The 20,892-nt window shown below is 38.5% G+C and overlaps 1 protein-coding gene across 6 annotated transcripts in view; it reads right to left on the bottom strand.

Annotated features, from left to right (window-relative positions):
• The window catches only part of LOC142395513 (carbohydrate sulfotransferase 15-like), a 28,461-nt gene extending 8,267 nt beyond the window's left edge, over nucleotides 1-20,194 (bottom strand). For 5 of the 6 annotated variants that reach the window (XM_075478452.1, XM_075478455.1, XM_075478458.1 and 2 more), the window contains exons 1-4: nucleotides 20,036-20,194; nucleotides 5,492-6,103; nucleotides 4,347-4,698; nucleotides 268-411 (exon numbers count right to left, since the gene is read on the bottom strand). In XM_075478452.1, coding sequence (XP_075334567.1) covers nucleotides 268-411; nucleotides 4,347-4,698; nucleotides 5,492-5,965 — 970 coding nt within the window. In that variant the 5' untranslated portion in view covers nucleotides 5,966-6,103; nucleotides 20,036-20,194. The remainder of the gene's footprint in view (nucleotides 1-267; nucleotides 412-4,346; nucleotides 4,699-5,491; nucleotides 6,104-20,035) is intronic. The other variant, XM_075478453.1, reaches the window with a different exon arrangement.
• Between the last annotated feature and the right edge of the window lie 698 nt (nucleotides 20,195-20,892).

The raw sequence follows: 20,892 nt of genomic DNA, 5'->3' as shown, positions 1-20,892 counted from the left end.
AATCCCTCTGACTCATTATGTATTGGTTTTATTTTTTCTGAACTAATTTTCACTGTTCTGTGGTATTTTTTCCCAGATCAAATACATACTTTGAATTGCCTTAGTGTAAAAACTTGCCTAACTGTGCTTTACCTGACTGCAATTTAAATCATTGTCAGGACCCAGTGGTTCAAAGTCCTTCCCATCCCAAACATAATAAAAACTATAAAACTAAAGAGATTTTTCCATATGACACACACAAACATACACACTTCCACATGGTTTCACCTGTTATGATCTGCTGTGCACGGTGGTCTTCAGATGGATTTCTACTGACTCCTTCTAGGATGTTGTGGGCTGCCAAGTCAAACAGATCCAGGTAATGTTCCACGGGAAAATTTCTCTGGAAGCCTTCTTTAAAACTGATGTAACCTGCACTCCAAAGTTCATCAAAATAACATTAATTATAAACTCATTTATGGACTGCTTTGACATATAATTCATTCAGAAATCAAACACTCCTCTGGAGAGTAACCCGTAATGTTTTTGGTCACCGGTTTGAACATAAAAATAATTAGACCCCATTTCACAATGTAGTTGCAAAAAATAAGTGAAGTCTTCTAAAGAAAATGTACACCCACTTTAAATTCTATGGTTTTATGCATTAGAACAAAGTAAAGAAAAAACATCTTTTTCTTGCCTGGTTTTAAAATCAGTTAAATACAACCTCTGATGAACAACGACACATGTCGTATTACATCATGTCATTATTAAACAAAAACTAAGGGAAAATGAAAAAGCAGTGTGTTAAATCCACACTCACTGATTCCATATATTTAAGCAGCCCTGTGCTTCTAATCAGATGCACTTTTTAAATTGATCATCAGCAACTTTGAACACCTCTATAAAAGCACATGTTTTGCCAGTTTCCTGGTCTGGAGCATTCAGGTGTGTGTTAGCACAATGCCAAGAAGATGTGACTCAAGCAATTATCTTAGAGAATCGATTGTTGCTGCCCATCAATCTGGCCAGAGTTATAAGGCTATTTCCAAACTATTTTAGAATTCATCATTCAACAGTGAGAAAGATTATTCATCAGTGGAAAACATTCAAGACAGCTTACAATTTTCCCAGGTGTGGACATCTCTGGAAGTTCATCCCAAGGTCAGACTGTGCAGTGCTCAGAGAAAAAGCAAAATAATCAACGGCTACATCTCAGACTCTACAGGCCTCAGTTAGAACAAGACTGAACAAGTATGGCTTGTTTGGAAAGCTTGTCAGAAGAAAACCTCTTTTCCCAGAAAGGAACAAGGCAGCACAGCATATGTTTGCAATAAAAAACAACAACACAGGACTTCTGGAACAACACCAAAGTAGAAATGTTAACTCATAATGCACAGCGCCACATTGGAGAAAACCAAACACAGCATAGCAGACACCTCAGACTAACTGTCAAGCACACTGGTTGAGAGGGGTGATGATTTGGGCCAGTGATCTGTGACCACAAATGATCTCAAACACAGCAAGATGTTGCAATGGTCCAGTTAAAGTCCAGACCTCAACCTGATGCTATGGTGGAATCTTAAGAGAGCTGTGCATGAACAAAAGGAGCAAACCTAAACAAAATTGAAGCAACATTGTAAAATAGAGAAAGCCAAAATTCCCCCACCACGATATGAGAGTGAGTGAACTTAATTATTCTTACACTGCTTCTGCATTTTGGTTACGTTTTTGAGGAATAAATGATGACACGCTGTAATATGCCATGTGTTGTTGAGGTTGTATTTAGCTCATTTCAAAAGCTGGAAAGGATCAGATTATTATTCTTTTTTTATTGTTTGTTTTGTGTTCTGACATGTAAAACCTTAGAACTGAGAATGGGTGAACTCTCTTTTTCATATAACTGTGCATTCAGTTAACAAACACATAGCTATTTCGTACAAACACCCAGTACAGCAGTTATAGCTACATTTAATAAAACCATTAGAATGCATTTATCATGTATAACTGACTCAAGTTACTCCAGTCATCTTTATATGCTGTTAATACACTGCATTTTCTGCCAGGGGCTCACTGTAAAAGCTCTCCAGGGAAGAGGGTTAATGAAGTCGTTAATTGTGAAACAGCTACAGAAGGTCTTGTATTAAAGTCAACGGGGATTTTCCTGCAATTTATTTTTTTAAACTTGAACATTTCTCATATTACTGTTGCCAAAATTAATTTCTTTCATTTCATCCATCTATTTTCTATACCCATTCAATCCAATTCAGGGTCGCAAAGGAAGGAGGTTGAGCTTTTCCCAGCTGCCACCGGGCGAGAGGCTGGATATGCCCTGGACGGGTTTCCTCTCCATCACAGGACCACACAGAGACAAACGAGACCACATGCATGCGTACTCACGTGAATTCCTGGTTTTAATTTAGAATAAGCAGTTCACCTAACATGCATGTTTTTGGACAGTGGGAGAGAGCTGGAGATATCCTTCAATTTTGATCTTGAATTCTAAAATACAGTTTATGTTTGTTATGTTTTCAATTTGGAAAATGCTTAATATGCTTGCAGCAGGTTTCTGACAAAAATGACAATAGAATTGCAATCAAGCAGAGAAAACAAATGGGATATAAACCTTAAAATGATTAAAAGTTCAAGTAGAATATGAACAGTTGGAATGGTTAAACCTTGAAACAGAGTTCATCTCATAATATGCAATTAGCACATCTTGGCATCTGATTTGATCTCGTCCAATGAGAGCTGGATAGTCCCTCCCCCCGAGATCCATAGCTGGTAAAGAAAATGGATGGATGGATTTGAATTGAGAGGCAGGTTGCAGTTTACTGAGAATGGAATCAGCTGACTGCATTTTGACTGAAATATAAAGTAGAAGTGTTAATCTGCCAAGAATAAAACAATCCTATGTTGACTATAAAAGAGCTTGTAGACATTTTGGGAAAATACTTTTATTCCCTTTCCTGTTTGTGATTAGATTGATACCTCTAACATATCTAACAGGTGAAAACAGCTTGCAACATTAAGTTTATCAGGCACAAAACCATTTTTTTGTTCATGTTTTGTTGATACCGTCAAATGTGACTTTTCTCATTCTTCTGACTTTAAGTTAAAAGGCACTTTAACACAGTTCAGCAACATGTTTACGATTTAAAACTTTTAATAAATACAGACAAAACCAAAGTCATGCTTTTTTCAAATGCTAAGGACAAAAACAGAACCTGCCTTCAATTGTCACTTCACAGGGTTAACAGATTGAATCCGTATGATATAGATATTTAGGTATTTTAGTTGATGAATCTCTTTCTTTTACCCCACATGTTCATCAGCTGGCAAAAAGGCTGAAATTGAAGCTGAGTTTTTATTTCAGGATTAAATCCTGTCTTTCATATGAATGTAAAAAGAAGTTGGTTGCTGCAACCTTTCTGTCAGTTTTGGATGATGGCGATGTTTTGTACATGCATGCCTCGACTCAATGTCCACGTGTTCTTGATACTCTGCGTCACAGGGCTCTGAAGTTCTTCACTAATTTTACATCTCTCATCCATCACTGTTTATAATACCAATGTGTTGGATGGTCCTCCTTGTCAATACGTAGGCTAAAACATTGGCATATTCTTGTTTACAAGGCTGTCCTTGGTCTACTTCCATCTTACCTCTCGAACTTACTCCATCTGAAGAGTTCAGGGCCTTATAGCCTTCGTTCACAGGATTTTTTTTATTATTTTCAGTTCCAAGGGAACGAACTGAGATGGGGCAAAAAAAAAAAACTCGTATGTTTGCTCCTCCCTTTGGCTTTAACGAACTGTAAAAAGACTTGATTTTTTTTTTAAAAATGCTGGGTGATTTGGAGGCTGATACATGTGTTTGTAGATGTTCTGCCTGATTTTGGAATTCAAATTGTATACATCAGTCTGTTTGTGTGTGTGTTGATATGTCTGTCTGTAAATTTTTAACTGTGTTGCTGTCTTGTCCAGGACACTCTTGAAAAAGAGATTTTTAATCTCAATGAGGCTTTTCCTGGTTAAATAAAGGTTAAATAAAATAAAAAAAATACTGTTACCATGGATATGTTTGTTGAATCAGTTCTTAGCCATAATCGGTGACTTCCTGCTGTTTCTGCTGGTTACCTAGCAACATAACAGTGACCTTAAGGTTTCAGGAAGGTATTTTCGACAGTCAAGAAACTGTCCAGAACACCACTCATTATCAGATTATCATTTCCTCTCTGCAAGAAATCAAATAGGCCATTTCATATAGCCTTGAGATATTTATAGGCTCTATTCCTGGAAGTTTCCATTAAAGTAAAAATTTAGATTTTCTTTCTTTTTTTAAAACTGGTCTATCGCCTTCTGCCTTACCAAACCGTTTCCTTGTCCACCAGTGCGGCTCCTTTATGGTGTTAAATTTGACATCTGGATGCAACAGCAGTCTGTTAAACAAGTCTGTTGTGCCACACTTTGGTTGGCCAATGATGTAGAAGTACGGCAAGCAGCGGAGACGATAGTGCTTGCCATCTCTTTGGGTTAGGTGCTGACGGAAGTTGGCTCTCAGGTTGTGACACACGTTGTTGAATCTTCTTGAGAACATTCCGAAGTGGTTCTTCATGTACGGGTCAGTGATACGTTCACCAGAGACTTTACCCGTGAACTCTTCATACCAGCATGGGCTCTTGATGCCGGGCAAAAACTGTCGAGGCAATACTGAGAACAGCTGCAGAGAAAAAGTGAAAAAAGAAGATTAAGTAATGCAGACTGTGTTCAAAATATGTTTACTGTGTGAAATCAAGTTGTGGAGAATGATGCTGTTTTCTGTTATAATTATCAAGTACATCATTTGTCATTTTTAAGCCACCAGCATGTGATGCTGTTTAAACTGCATCAAAACATCCATCATTTAGAGCCACGAGATTTTTCCAGCTTTGTAACTGGCGCATTTGTTTGGCCTCTTCGTGCGACTGTTATTCAGTTACATACATGTCTGGCACGCACCACTAATTGGTATTCAACTTAATGACTCACTTGTGTTGCAACATATGCCATTGTGATTAAGAGCATAAGTACCTCAACTGCTATTGCTTTTTTCATACACACTGCAAAATTATGGAGTGTATGGAAAACTATGATGAGAACATACATTAAAGACAGTTGAAGTATACTGGCAGATCAAAACAGGGGCTGGTAAGCTTTTGGCAACAGTTAACTGTTGTTTGAAAAAACTGGTCATTTTGAGCTTTGTTAAACAGGTATTTACGGCAGTCTCGGTTTAATCTCGCGTCAACTTCTGCAATTTTCTTATGGTAACAAAGTCTCGGTGATCACTACTGTTTATTTTGTGTTTAATTTTAACTGTAGACTGATTCATCATTTGTTGTTGTCTTGTACGATATACTTGGTATTATGCGCAAACACTGCAGTCTACATCATTAACACAAACATCTTTTTTTATTGTTTTAGTTGGATAATATATAGCAAAAAGTAATTAGATAATAGTTCCACTGACTTACGTGAGTATTTGTGCCAATGACGTCTTTTTCATCAGGCACCTTCCTGGATGTGTACTCCTGAATGGAACTGATAATCTTCTCCAGCAGTTTCACATCTATTAAACTCCTTTCAAAAGAAACTGTAGTTGCGTTTATGCTGGCCGGGGTGACCACAGGTCTGAGCTCATAGGGAATAGCTGTGAATAAAGGGACATTCTTGTCCCACATCAGGATATACGAAGCCATGACAATGAACGTCACTGTTGAACCCAGGAGGAAGCTAAGTACTTTGACTTTCGAGATACAGCTTAGGTTTTTTAAAAACATCTGGGGGATGTATTTAACGTCCAATTTTTTAGGTTCATTTGTGTGACTGAAGTCAAAAAATGTTCTGACTGACTTTCTGCCATAGATTTCAAACAAAGGCAAGCTGTGAAGGCTGAGACTCTGGTCAGCTTGTGTGTTGCTTCTGCTGTTGCAGTCTGACAGTGACATTGTGACACAGAAGCAGAGCCAGCATGAAGAAAGAGAGAAGAAAGTATTCTTTAAAAGTCAGGTTTATCTTCAAGAAGTTCTGATAATCTGATGGTCATCACTGGTTTCATTTTGCATCCCACTCTTCAACAGGTTCTCCTGTAAAACAGAAACAGGTGTTATAAAACAACATTTTCACCCAAAGAGCAGCAGCTAACTTTCCCTTGAGGTATTTCAAAAGAGGTGTGGTGAATATTTTTAATATCAAGGTATTTGAAGGAGCTTTAGTCCCACTGTATGAATTTCAAACCATACATTTCTAAAACAGGAGTCCCCTCTAAGATGTTTGAGGTTAGCTGTAAGAGTGTGTGTGGTCTGCTAAATGATGATCCCTTGCTATATGGTGAGGCCTATACAGCACATGCAAAGACTGGCTTTACTGAGAGACTTCCAAGGTTGGAATAATAGGTTCTCTGTAATTCAAAACTAAAAACACACAGTTATTTTCTGTGAGCTAAAAGCCCACTGACAGCTTTATTTTCTTAACCTGGAAATGCTGTTTCCGCGATCAAGGTTTTTCACACAGAGGGCCAACTTAAGTATTGATACAGGTGGACATGCATTGGGCAAGTGCACATATTATGTTTTAATTTCTCACCACAAGAATAAAAACAGAGTAGACATTATTATTTCAGGGGTGGTATGCTAAGATATTCTTAACACTGAGCTGTAAAATGCTTTTAAAACAAGTGTTCCTACTCTTTTATGTTTTCAGAGTTTTGGTCCAGGAAGTGAAGCCATGAACTTAGGTTATTTTCATTTTCTTACATCACAGCAGCTCTTTTTGAAGTGCAGCTACCACAACATTATGTTGCTTAACCATTTCACACTTACATCATTTAAGTATTTTGAAAGGTGCTTGAACGTCAGTGTTTTGTTTGACATCATTCAAATAATTACACCACCAAAATAAGGGAAATTAAAAAAAACTATATCATTCTATGTAAATGAGAAACTCTAACAAGCTTCGAACTATTTAATTATTGCACAATTGGAAAAAAAATTCCTTCAGGTTGCATTCAGAACTGCCAAGCCTCTTCTTTAGTTTGCTTTAAGTTTATTTTAGAGGTAATGAGGCAAAATGTTCCAAACTCAATGTTATCAGTCTTTGTTATTTTGTTGATTATGCTCTTTTTATTGTACATAGCTGGATATTGCCAATCGAATCTCTTTTATTTTCAGATTCAAGTGCCCTTATCAGATGCAAAACATGCATTATTTGGATGGATGTTAAACCAGTCAGGGCAATGAAAGTTGTGTCACAGCAATGAATGATGAGATAGATGTAGCATGACTCTATGCAAACGTTGCTATTATACTCTAAAAAATCATTGAAATCAAAAATAATTTGAGTTACGTAGCTAAAATATTTGGAAGTATATGAGAAGCACAGCCCTGTGATGGACTGGCGACCTGTCCAGGGTGTACCCTGCCTCTCGCCCGATGACTGCTGGTATAGGCTCCAGCAGCTACTACCTAAACAATTCTCCAGACCAATCACCCTCCACAGCCATACATTGTGGTAATAACACTCCCCTCACAACCAGCTTTCTGCAGAGGGGGCAGAGCCTGGCAAAAACAGCTTAGGAAGGGAGCTAAAAAAGCATGTCAAAGAGCCTGAGGTGTTCCCCTGACCTCTAAACTATGCAGATACTAATCTGATTGGATCTGATCACATCTGTAGGAAGCAAGCCCAATACACAAAGACCCTCCCCACAACTCACAGGGCTCAAAGAATCCTTTGCTAGGGTCCTTGAACAAGACACTCCAGGAAACCTTCAGATGTTCTTTGACCATACATTGTAGGATGAGGAGAGCACACTATATTAGGCAGGTGGTCATAAAGTTATGGCTGATTGGTGTAGATATCATATTAGCATAATAAAATGCTATGTAAGCATTACTTTATTAAATTAAAAAAGGGGAAAGAAAATGTCACAAATGTGTGTAAAAACATAATCGAGCGTCGCTTCCAATATTGCAGCTGCAAGGAATTGTGGGAGCGAATAATCTTTTTTCTTTCATAAAGGATATTCCAGGGTTTCCAACGCTAAAGGAGAAAATTTTGTGAATTCAAATAGCTCTTATTATAGCTGCTACTCAAGATACTTCAAGGTCATTTCACTCAGTTAGGAACCCAGGTCTTTCTTTCCACTTCTGAGACACTACCTTTTTTTTTTATTAACAAACTTTATTGAATACAGTTAACAATGCAATATTCTTCAAGGGGAAGACTCAGTTGGTATGGAGCATATTTCTCTTTTAAAAAATCCATCATTTGAATTAAAATAATTCAGACTTTTTGTAAGTGCAATATTAAACTGCTGCAGTACCTCTTGAAGACATGTTGTAACATCACAATCAAATTATTGATACTTTATTAATACGCAGTGCTTTAGTATAATGTCTGTGGATGGAAATGTGTTAATTCTTTCCTCCACTTAGCCATTTCATTGTGGAACAATGCTATAGATTGTAGGTTACTCAAGCAAGGTCTGCATCTGTAGAGATTTGATGAATAGGTCCACATATGGCCTCAGAAGTCTAGAAAAAAGCTCTTGCACACTTGCAGATTTAAAATTAGACAAATCTGAGCCGCTGCAGATTTATCAAGGATGCATGCCGATATCCACAAGCCTGCATAGGTATAGCTGATTTTGAGAGAAGAATTTATTTTTAATCCATCCAGAAGTATCAAGGGCCTCATTTAAAGAAATATCTACAGACAGTGAAATTCTCTTTAAAATGCCAGAGACGGCAACTCGCATTATGGAACAGTTCAAGATATTAGTAAGAGGTGCTGCCTCTGATGCTAATCTTATTTCATGCTTTTTTTGTCATGTGTTTTCATATTCTGAAAAGCTTAAAACTTTTTAATGATGTGTAACATAACTAAATAGTTGTGTTTATTATCTTATTATCGTATTATCTTTATGCCTAGTCTCGTTTTCTTTTATGCCTCTGCATATCTGTATGTCTACAAACCCAGGTAATTGTTATCCTCACTGTTCCCTGTACCTATTAATATACTATCTCTGTTAAAGATTAATGTCTGGTTAGAGCAAAATTTCAAAGTGTAGGAGAAGAGAGAGATTTGGATATGTGATGGAGCATAAAGAGAACTTTGAGAGCCAAGGGTAAAGCACAGCAAAGAGGAGAGAAGCAGTAGAGATGAGAAAAACAGAGTGAGGATGAGCAGGAAAGACAGTTTTTAGACATATATAGTCTAAGCAATGATATATGGCAGGAAGGAAAAACCAGATGAGGTGAAATCCCATCAAATCAAAATCTGGGGTCAAAACAAAACTCTGACTTCATCATTGCATTAGATGCTTTTGTAGTTCTAAGTGCAAACAATGTCAAGACTGATCTGGCGTCAAATCATGAATGGGATGTAACTGATATTCTGTGCAAAAAAATGTATTATTCATACAGTAACTTTATCAGGTTCTATAAGTCTTAAAGATCAAGAGCTAGTTTCCCCAAAATATAAAACATAAACTGAATTCTAACAGTTTTGGCTGGCAGAACTTTGCATGACATGCAAGTGTCACTGACAACTTAAGTGGGTATAATTAATGGAAGCAGAAATGAGATAAAATGAAAAAATAATTCATTTATCCCAAAGGGAAATCATAACAGAGCAGGATTTTTTCTTTCATCAATCATTATAATCAGAATCATTTTGTATGTTTAAATACACAAGAAGAGATGGAATTACAAGTTGTCTGTAAATCCTATAGGTAAAATCATTTATCCTGAGTGATAAGCATTTATTTCAGTGCACCAACCATCCTGTCATCACTTAAAGGGGAACTCCGGGGCATTTGAAGCGCAATCCCATTGCTAGAGGTTGTCAAATACTGACAGTAGGACACAGACTGGTGCAAATCAGCGCTCCCTGTGCGGCGATTGCGCTGTTTGCGCAGCCTGTCATGCTAGCCAAATACGTGGTGACTAAGGGGCAAGTGCTAAACCTTCCACGTAAAACAACAACTTGCACACTGCAGAAACGTCACACCACTTTATAAACCATCCGACAATAAAGTCACAAGCCTTACCATCAAAACCATATGCATGGTTCTCACATTACTGGCATGGGGACGTTACAAAACAACTTTATAAACAGCATGTCACTTACCGGTTGTCGGTATGCTCGCGCATGTGAAAGCCCAAAAGAGTCAATGGACGATAATCCCATATACAAAACAATTATCTTTTCTAGACAAACTGCGTTCAAGTATTTAAAACATTACAACAATATTACTGGGCATGTATTGTTGTACTTTATTGTCAGATGGTTTATAAAGTGGTGTGACGTTTCTGCAGTGTGCAAGTTGTTGTTTTATGTGGAAGGTTTAGCACTTGCCCCTTAGCCACCACGTATTAGCCTCGCATGACAGGCTGCGCAAACAGCGCAATCGCCGCACAGGGAGCGCCGATTTGCACCAGTCTGTGTCCTACTGTCAGTATTTGACAATGACAACCTCTAGCAATGGGATTGCGCTTCAAATGCCCCGGAGTTCCCCTTTAAGAGTAAGTGTTACAGCAGTTTCCTGTGCCCATTCTGTAATTATCTATGGGTTCAAAATAATTTAAATTTTGTTGTTTCTACTAGAACAGGTTAATGTGTTTTCATGTTTTACCTTCTAGTAAAGTAAATATTCTTTAAGGGGAAGACTCAGCCGGTATGGAGCATATGTTTAACTCATGTTCAACCTAGTTTAGTGAATTGGCTTGTTAATATTTTCTAATTTTGACACGATGGAGCTGAATCAAGGCCAGTTTAACGGTATTACAGTTCATCTTTCACTGAATGTAAATGTGTATACAAAATCCTAATGTAATCCAGCTAATACTCAGTTGAAAGTATTTCAGTCTGAATCAACATGGTCCAACAGACCAACATTACCATTAATACTGTTCCATACAGATATGCTTTTCCTCCCACATTCCAGTGACGACAAATCTTGGCGCAGTAAATGTCAGATCATTTTTCCTCATTCTCTGGAGTAAGTCAGTATATTACCTAATCCGCTGGTTAGATTTCCATGAGCAGACCCAAGAGCATCAAAGATGGTGTTTTCATTTAGTTCCTGACCTCTGCTAAGATTTTCCTGTTTTTTAAGAGAAGAATAAATTAATGGTTTGCCATGAAATGGCAATGGAATCCCAGAACAATAACACTAACAAGAAGAGCTTTTTTCCAGTTTGGACACTATTCAACTATTCTGATTTGGACAAGATATCCACTGAACAAAGTCGTTACTTTTGTTTAGGCTGAGCTGGTAAAAATATTTTATTTTTATTAACTCATTGCTTTTTTTCTCCACCTAGCTCTTTCCACCATTACTGATATTAACAACATCCCAGGAGACTTGTGAGAGATCTGAAAGTTACACTCTTTCTGTTTCTGTACGGTAAAGCTACACTGTCAAATCATAACTATGACTTTTTGTTCTCCAAACACAAAAAAAATCTATCTAAATATCACATCTCGTGCTATATTCAATCTCTCCAGGAGCCAACAGAGCCTTGTTTCTATACTCTCATTGGGCCTCATGCAAGAACATTTTCGTATTTTTATTCTAAATTTATCTCACTTTTTTCGTACGAAGGTCTCGCATGAACATGCCACGTCAGATTCAACAAACGCTCTTAACTTCGGAAAAAGTGTGTAAACGACCTGCGTAAATGATGAATGCCATCAGTGTTGAGTTTTGAGTCATGAGAATGGCATCAAGGTGCAAAAAGAACAAGCTGTGCAATCAGTTGTTGCCTCATCATGTTGGCTCTTTGATGGGGCGGTCCATGAGGGGGGTCTTCTGGCACCACACCTTCTGGTCTACCTGGGCTGGTTCAGGTAGTAGGAGACCCTCGTTCATGGCAATATTGTGCAAATCTGGCATGCCTTCTCTGGGCTATAGAGCAGTTTGCCCCCCGCTGTATCGAGACACACCCACCTGGCCTTTAGCTCAGTGCGCTGCACAATGGCACGGGTGCTTTGATGCGTATCTGTGCAGTCTAGTGCTCCAATTATGATTGGCAGTCCAGCCAAGGCATGAAAGTCCCTCTTAATTTGTACTTGTTGGACAGCCGTGTGTGGGAATTTGATGTACCATGGGTGATAAACTGATGAGAGTTTTGATGATAAGGGGAGCGCACGACTCACAGAGGACTGAGACACCCCCGATCTGTCTCCAATCTCGCTCTGAAAGGTTCCAGAGGCCAAAAATCCTAGGGTGGTGAGGACCTGGACGTGTGGTGGAATTGGGTTTGATCTGCGTGTTTCTCTCTGGAGTTGTGGCTCTAGCAATCTGCATATTTGCAGCAGCACAGTCCTTGGTAATCTAAATCGCGATGTCAGCCATTTGTCTGTCTACACGGTCTCGGAGTACACATGCACTAAGGCATCCAAAAGTAGCAGGTCAGCCGCTGGTTACGCTTCCCATTGACCTTGTTACATACAGAGTCAAATTAACCTTCAATTAGTGCATCATTTAAGTCAAACAGAATAATGACAGCATCATTATGGGGTATAATGTATATATTTATTTATGTTTGCTTCAAAGTAATTAAATATACAATCCATTAGTCAAGCAAACTCGATTCGAATAACAGCGGACTATTTTACAAAACTCCTATGCCAGGTCTGGATCACTCGTAAATTCTGTTCGTACCTGAAAGAAAACGTAAAATACGAAAAGATTGATGAATGCGCAAATTCTCTTAAATCACTCGTACCCACGACTTAAGAACAAATCTGTGCGTACGAACGGTTGTTGCATGAGGCCCAATGTTCTTAGCCCACCCTTTTCATTTATGTATAAATCATCACCTTACTAAGTACAGTTAGTGTTACAGATGTGTTTTTTTCAGAACTCCTTAAAAATTGTGTGAACCTATAATGCATCTTAACAGACCGTAAGTGGCCCCGAATTATCTGAGAATAAAGAACACGAAATGAACGATTAGTCAAGTTATTACAAGTTGTTATTAAAAATACTTGGGTATGGTTAAAGAAATAATTATAGTTAGGGCTAAAAACATTTAATACCCTTCATATGCAGTTTCTCTCACAACCACTAGAAGCTGCAGATGCAATTGAATGCAATTATAGTCCGTATCTGCATGCCTGTATGAACAAATGTGCATGTTTTGGGGAGGAATGCAGTCTCATTACACACACACAGCAAAAAGAAATACCTTCTATCTTCTGTCACTTTTGTGATGGATTCATATACCCATGCAATATTATCAATTGCTAGCTTTAGCTTTATCATGGTTAAATCTACAATGATTTATCACAAAACAGATGGGAAAAAAAATAGAGGGTATTTCTGCCAACTGAAATTTCTTCTCCTACTGTAACTGTAATATTTTGCAATTTTTTCTGCAGTCTCATTAGTTAGTTAGTTATTTGTTTATTTGTGACAGGATTAATAAACATAAAATGTAAATATGCCAGATTTAGCTCCAAGGCTAATTTCCATCTGTAGTCCTGCTGTTCACACTAAAATCAAGACAAGACAAAGATAAAAACAGGAAACAAGAAAACAAAACGTACAACATTCCATATCACTTAACCACATCACAAGATAAAACTAAAACTAAAACTACCCTTCATGTTTACAGTCCTGGTTAGTCTTTTCAATGTTTTCTCAACAGCTAAGCTAAACAAGTCGCCGCATTGACTGCCTCCAGGCAGATCTTAATCTGAACCCACTATTGGTGGTGAAATTTGTTTCCGACTTTTATAATATTAAACTCGTATCTCTTCAGTTGGTTATTGCGGCCCTAGAATAAAACTCTTTTGGAACCATACATGTTTCTGTGAACTTTTGTGCTCACCCCTGGAGTTATGACAGTAAAATGTGTTTGTTTACTTTGGAGATGATAGTCTTCTCAACCTCAGAAAGGCTGCAAACTAATACTTGTTTTTTTTTTCACTAATTAGTAATGGCAACATGCTCTGGTGGCCTGCCTTAAAAAAGGACAGATGATTAAGCTCATCATTTTTAATCAGCTCCAGCTGTACAGACTCTGCAGCTTTGTGTCAAATACGGAATTCAACCACTTATGCTGGTTTTGAACAATTATAACTGACAAGCTATAAGCATATGCTGTTTTCCTTTTCTGCCCCTTCTTAGTACTACATATAAAATTGAAGGTGATGGTGTACTACAACGGGGCACTGACAATTCAGAGACCAGATAAGCTTTCACCCACCTTATTGATTTCTTCACTGATTGTTTGTTGTCTGTTTTTTTTTTGTGCTAAATTAAGTGCAGGTTACGACGCTAAATGAAAAATACATGTTTACAACGTGAACACTATAGCAACCTAAAAGGCTAAACTCACTGACTCTGACACTGACTCTCTACCTTGCACCCAAGCTGATAATATGCATCCTAAAGAGCTCCTTCACATACAAAAATGCGGCATGTTAATTGCAGATGTACAGTTTAGTTTACTATCAGCACTGGGATTCTGTGGAATTAAGGTGCTCTGAACGCGAAGGATGCCTAAAGAGTTAAAGAGAGGAGACAGCATATTCTCACCTCTTTTGAAATGATGTCTTCATGTTTATAACTGTGTAAGCACACCCTGACCCTTAACAGTACACTCTGTGACTGGGACTTGGCTAAATCCCAGCACTGGAAAAAGGGGGGCACATGAAAAATCTGATGCCGCAAAAGGAGATAAAACAGCCTCCCTGTTAATGGGGAAGACAAGTAAAGACAGATGGGATACCAAATTAAGGTAATAGTAAAACCTCTACATGGACGAAAAGAATATCAGAAGTCAAAGTAATATATAGGACTGAAAATAACCATTCTTTCTGCTGGGAGGTACAAAATATCACATTTCTTTCTTTCTGTCCTTTTCACAGTTGGATAGTAAAACAAATCTTCACGGGAAGTCAAAAAGTGCCCGGAGAGCACAAACAGCACAGAAAACTGGCTTAATATAAATCATTGTGCTGGACTATTCATCGCTTTCCTTTTGACTTCCCACTAACAGAAAAGACCATTTTTTTTGTCAGGGGAGAATGACTATTGAACAAGCTGGCTATAGAAGCAAAAAGGTAGTCTAAACAAAGGAGACACAGGCTTTAAAAAGCACTATTCTAAGCCTTGTTTTTCACCGCAGTCCACACTGACATCTGGAGTGCAGATATAGTCTTCAGTTAGATTTTGCATGTGTTGATGCATTTCAGCATATACATCCTCATGCTTTCATTTTTCTGATTGACACAAATGGCATGCTTGAGCAGAACTTTAAACCCAAACAGTTATCAACAGAAACGGAAGATTTTAAGTGTTACCTGCTGAAATCGCTGCAAGGAACCAAAGAGGAGTGGGAAGGGCTGAAGACACAAGGTGAATGTGGGGTCAGCCTGGATGGGTAGTGCATCCTGAGGCACTTACCGGGTAATTCCTGTCTATTACAGATTTAGTTCAGGTCACTGCATTTTAACAGATTTGCCACTTTATCTGAGGCATTTCTCATTGAAAATTGTTGTAGGTCAAAATACGGTAGAATCTGAATGTCAGCCTCTGAAGTACATGGACGTGGAATAATTTGGCCCATGTCTCACAGTGATTAAAAATTAGAGATGCTCACTAAAAAAGCACAGCAACATAAGTTACATTCAGGCTTTCACATCCTCCAGGTCATGGCACTGTATTAGACCACCCACTTTGGACAAAGTCTTTCTCCAATGCCAATTACAGTATGTAAGAGGCCAGTTAAGGACGCCAAAAAAGGAACCCAAAAATGAATACACAACAGGATAGGGTGGGAACAAAATGGGTGATGAGACAAAGGAAACAGGGTTATCTTGTTTGTTCTGCAAGAGTAAGAGTTTGTTCTTGTTGAACTGTGACCTTGTCTTTAGCAGCTGTACTGAGAGCAGAACATGTCAGTGTTTTTGCGCTGCTTTTGATCGTCAGTGAAGAATGATATGTATGTGCAGTGAACCTAATTAACTCATTGGCTGCCAGCCATTTTCAGTTCAGAGAGACCCATACTGCCAAGTGTTTTACAGTATTTTGACTGATTTTCCAAGACCCACAGAAAAGTGTGTCTTATGACTATGTACACACCGAAATTAACAAACGAAAGAGTAGACTCTCTTCTTTCATCAGGAAAAAAAGTTTGTTTCTACCATTTTCAGTCCTTTAGTAATAGACAGTAGAACATAGGTTGGTTTCACCAAAAACAGCTGTTTGACCAAAAAAACGGAGAAAACAAGCTTCTTTTTTTTGTGCAAAGTGGCACTGCTGCCACCTTGCGGGTAATTTTGCCAGTATATTCTCTGTTTAGTGTTTACAAGCCTAAGATTTAGTGACAAACTCCGCTAGATTGTCCCCCAGCCCGCTCCGTTAAAAAACGCAATTGACGTCTATAGACGTCTTTGGCAGTCAACGTTTTTTTTTAAATTGACGTCTATAGACGTCAATGGCACCGAAAGAGTTAATGTTTAGAATGGTCACGGTTTCACTTGGAGTACAGCCTGATCCCACATTATAATGCTCCTATACATGGCAGACAATATTTGTCTTGGCTGCATGGTGATTCATCATGGATTAAGGGCTACAGAACATCCAGCTCATGAGAATACCATTTTCTGTTCAAGCATTTGAGGAAAATATTCGAACATGATGTTAAAATAAAAAAGCTGATCAAAGTGTTTAAACTGACCTTAGTATAACCTTGATTTTTTTAAATACATGAGCCACAATTGCCTGAGTTAGTGCCAGAGTGGAACTGATTTCCAATGAGGGGGTTTCATGTGCAGGACAAGGCCCATTGTATTTAATGTGGAGGATAATGGATAAATGAAACAGTTTAGTTCATACTATCTAGTAGTTTTTATTTAAAATTAGATAAGCTGTACTATTTCATAGCAGTCTCAAATTGTGCTGGTTTCAGCAACATTGTTTATCATTATTGCATTAAACTGACTGGACCTCCCAGGCCTGAAACTACCCTAGAGCAAAAAAAAAAAAGACAAAAAACTAAATAAACCCAGAATGGCAGCTGCAGCGAAGACACCCAAGACGACGCTATTTGAAGTGTACAAGCAAGAGATGGATGCAGAGTTAGCCTTTGTTCTGCTGAACTGGTGAGTTTTACAACTTTACTCACAGAGTGCCGGTTTGTAATCGTGAAAAGATAACAAGTATTTCTCCCTCTGCTTAGGTTGTGAATCAGAAAGGCGGAAGCTATGGTTGATTATTATAATGAAACCATTGAAACACGTCTATAAGCTCCAGACATTTACAATAGCAGCGTGTTCGTCCCTGTTTTGTTGTTTATCAGAGACTTAAACGAAAGTTAGAAACTTATCATAATGGCCTCTGCCTCACAGGTGAGGCCAAAGTTAGCAACCTCAGTTCTATTTCAGACTCACTTTCAAATAAATTCTTCTCACTGAAAAATGTTTGGTCAATTTTTTAAAATTTCACACTGAAGTCGGAAAAGTTCCTTGCTATCTGCAATTACATGACACTATAATATATACAATTATGTTGTATATCAATTCATTTAAAATGTCTTTGCAGGCTCCCTCAGCATGACGATACATTCATGGTATGGCTATGCATGTGCAAAGCTCAGACAGGGATTTGTTTTTACATAAGAGTTGTTACATCGTATACCTGTAAGAGAAGCCAAGGAGCAGGAAATCGCCTGATTATCTACTGTTACTTTATTAAATGCTTTATTTTACTGCTCATGCTCTTTTCTTTTTCTTCTTTGAATGGTATTTGACATCATCTTTGACATGCTGACCACACGGTCTACAACAATAATTACCAATGATTGTAATAATTCAAAAGAAGTTGTAAAGTCGGACTGTGTGCTTTCAGCCACCTTGAAAGGGGAGTTAGTATTCATCTGATCTGAGCAATACATTTTTAATAAATTAAATGTGTACAAGCTGAACAAATTAAAAATGACAGTCAAAGTAGGCTTTTTATTCTGAGCAGAGCACCTCGTCAGCTGTTAAGCAGCCCACAGGAAATGCCACCCAACTCAGGATTGCCCACTGGCGTCTATGCTCAGAGTGCTCATATCATGCACTGGTATACAATAAATGCTCATCTACAGGAAGAACTGGAACAAGACAGATCCAAACAGGCCACATTAAATGACTAATAGGACCTAAGCTGCCAACTTCTAAACACCAGAGTCTACAAGACACCTAAAGAGCTCTCGTGATCTCCTGTAGACCTGGGCAGATCAGAGCTGCTTTGCTACACATGGGGGTCCTACACAAAATCAGGCAGGTGGTTTTATTGATATGGTTGACTGGCATACATTTAGCCATATTCATCAATTTTATTGACATACATTTAATTCAGTAATAATATAATCTGTTCTAAATATTGCTGTGTTTAACATCCAAATTCAACCAAACAACTAAAGTTTTAAAGAAAAAAGGAGTACTTTTGAAAAATGACGTGCACTAAAGTGAAAATTATTTTGGTGCAACTGTGGAGAAGTGATGTTCAAAGATGTCATCAGATTAAAAAAAAAAGCAAACAAAGAAAAGTCCTAGTGAAAAATATCATCCATCAGGAAAATTAATCAACAGCAAGAGCACAACAACAGCTCTATGACAGGTGAATCATAATTTCTAAAGCTGTTTTCATGTCATAAAAATACAGAGCCAGTCTTCCATTACTGAATCTTGTTGTCATCTTGGGTTAAAAATTACCAACTCTTGAAATAGAAGCTCTGAGCTCTGCCAAAACATTTCAGTATCATGCAGTCCTCCCACAAACCTACATATAAAACTCTAAATCACCAAATCTTGTTCTTCCATTTGTGGTGGACTCTTAGAGTCCAGTCTAAACATTAGGATGTTTTACAACTCATTCCCCCTCCCTTCTCATACTTCTACCATTACTAAAGCCTGAAAAAACTGGTCCCGAAATCGTAGCAGCTCCAGACATTTTTTCCACAAATTCGGTGGGCAACCTAAAACCTCCCTGCCCAGTAGGCCAGACGGGCTGCACGCCTGGGTGCTGCACGCCTGGGTGCTGCACGCCCGGGTGCTGCACGCCCGGGTGCTGCACGCCCGGGTGCTGCACGCCCGGGTGCTGCACGCCCGGGTGCTGCACGCCCGGGTGCTGCACGCCTGGGTGCAGCTACCGTAGCAAAGTTTAGCTAGGGTTTGTGGAGACTTATGGAGTGTGATGAGGTGTTGCAACTTTCAACACCCCGTCTAACTCCTCTGTCTCTTTACACTAAGCTCAAACTACGTCCTTTTCCAACTTACAATAAATAAAAAAAACAGCTTTGTCCAAAGGTCACCTGTCTACCTGTCAGGACCTTGGCACAGCTTTCTGCACAGAGCTGCAGACCATTTAACAAACTGGAAATAGGAGGAAACTGACCTAAATATGAAGCATAAATAGCGTATGCACAAGCCTGTCATGCAACAGATCCCTCTCCAGATTTCAAACCCCTGTGAAAAGGTTGTAAGAGAACAGACAAGATGGCTTGTTTGCTGGAATGCATGACAAAAAAAGTATGATAAGAGAGATCTGCAAAGACTCCAATCGTCAGATGTTAAAGTTACATTAAGCTGGATAATAACTACAGGATAAGCACATGATTTTGGGAGCATGCATGCAAGTGTCTACAAATGATCTTTGCCTCATGATAAAGTGCTGTTTCTTTATCATTCTCTGGTAAATCAGCCCTTCACAGTGATGTCAAAGGGACATTATGCAGCTGTTCAGTGCAGGAGAAAATTCATCCAGGAGTATGGTTATTTTGAAGCATTACATGGTCTCTTGAAGGACCGCTGTCAAATGAATCCGTACCGCATCGCTGATTTAAGATTAATTAGTTTAAAACGGTTCAAATGTTTCTAATAAAAAATTTAAAAAAACATTCTTTGTGTCTGGATTGGGATCTTTAAGCCCGAATAATCACTTAAAAGCATAATTCAGCAAACACAAATCATTTTACATCATCCTTCGTGTGAAAAAGAAAAAAGAAATTGTCACTCACTCTGAAGTTGTGTCGGTCTATTTCACGCGCTCTTGTGCAGCTCGTCAGGAACAAACAACAACTGAGGAATTCAAACCCTTTTGGTAGGTATCATTAGACACAGTCATTTTAACCTCACTGTACATGCTGACAAATGTCGATTACGTTGCTCGTGGAAAGGTCCTTATCAGGCTCTAAACGCTCCTGTGTGCTAGAGAGAGGGGAGGAGGGAAAGGGGGTGGTGCGCATGTTGAGCTGCTCAAGCAGTCCCCAGCAGCGGAAACAACCTTAATTTACACTCTCGCTTCAAAATGCTTTGTTGAGTTGGTTTCTTGTCGTTTCTGGTGAATGCTACCACTACGATCGCAAATGAGTAGATTAGAGCTACTTCTGGCAACTTTAATGGGCATTTTGTTCGCTATTTGCCAACCTGAATGAAAAGGAGTTGACCTACCTTGGTAAACAAAGAAGAAACTTTGCTTATTAGGGACACAATTTATGGAACTAGAACAGAAAAAGTACAACAATGTCAAAATCTGACAAAAATTAGATTTTTGAAATCATTATATCGTATGTATATTTGTGAAGCCAGGACACTCATGAACACACTTCAGACACCACATAGAATTATAATTGAGGGAGATCATTTAGTGGCTCATCTCCAAAGGTCTGCACCCCAGCCTTAATATTATCCATGTTATTATTTCATCTGTGTTTGGGCATTGTATAGATACTGAAGCAAAACACCCGGGGATTTGATTTGGAGAACAGTTGTTGTCTGTTAAGGTGAGGTAAGTTTCACAAGCTTTTATTATAGGTCATGTTTTAAATCACATTTCAGACTTTATTCATGACGAGAGTCTGTTCTGATAGTGGAC

The sequence above is a fragment of the Odontesthes bonariensis genome, chromosome 2 (genome assembly GCF_027942865.1).
Source record: "Odontesthes bonariensis isolate fOdoBon6 chromosome 2, fOdoBon6.hap1, whole genome shotgun sequence".
NCBI lineage: Eukaryota > Metazoa > Chordata > Actinopteri > Atheriniformes > Atherinopsidae > Odontesthes > Odontesthes bonariensis.
Note: the sequence above shows the minus strand (reverse complement) of the source record. Positions and strands in the feature narration are given on the sequence as shown.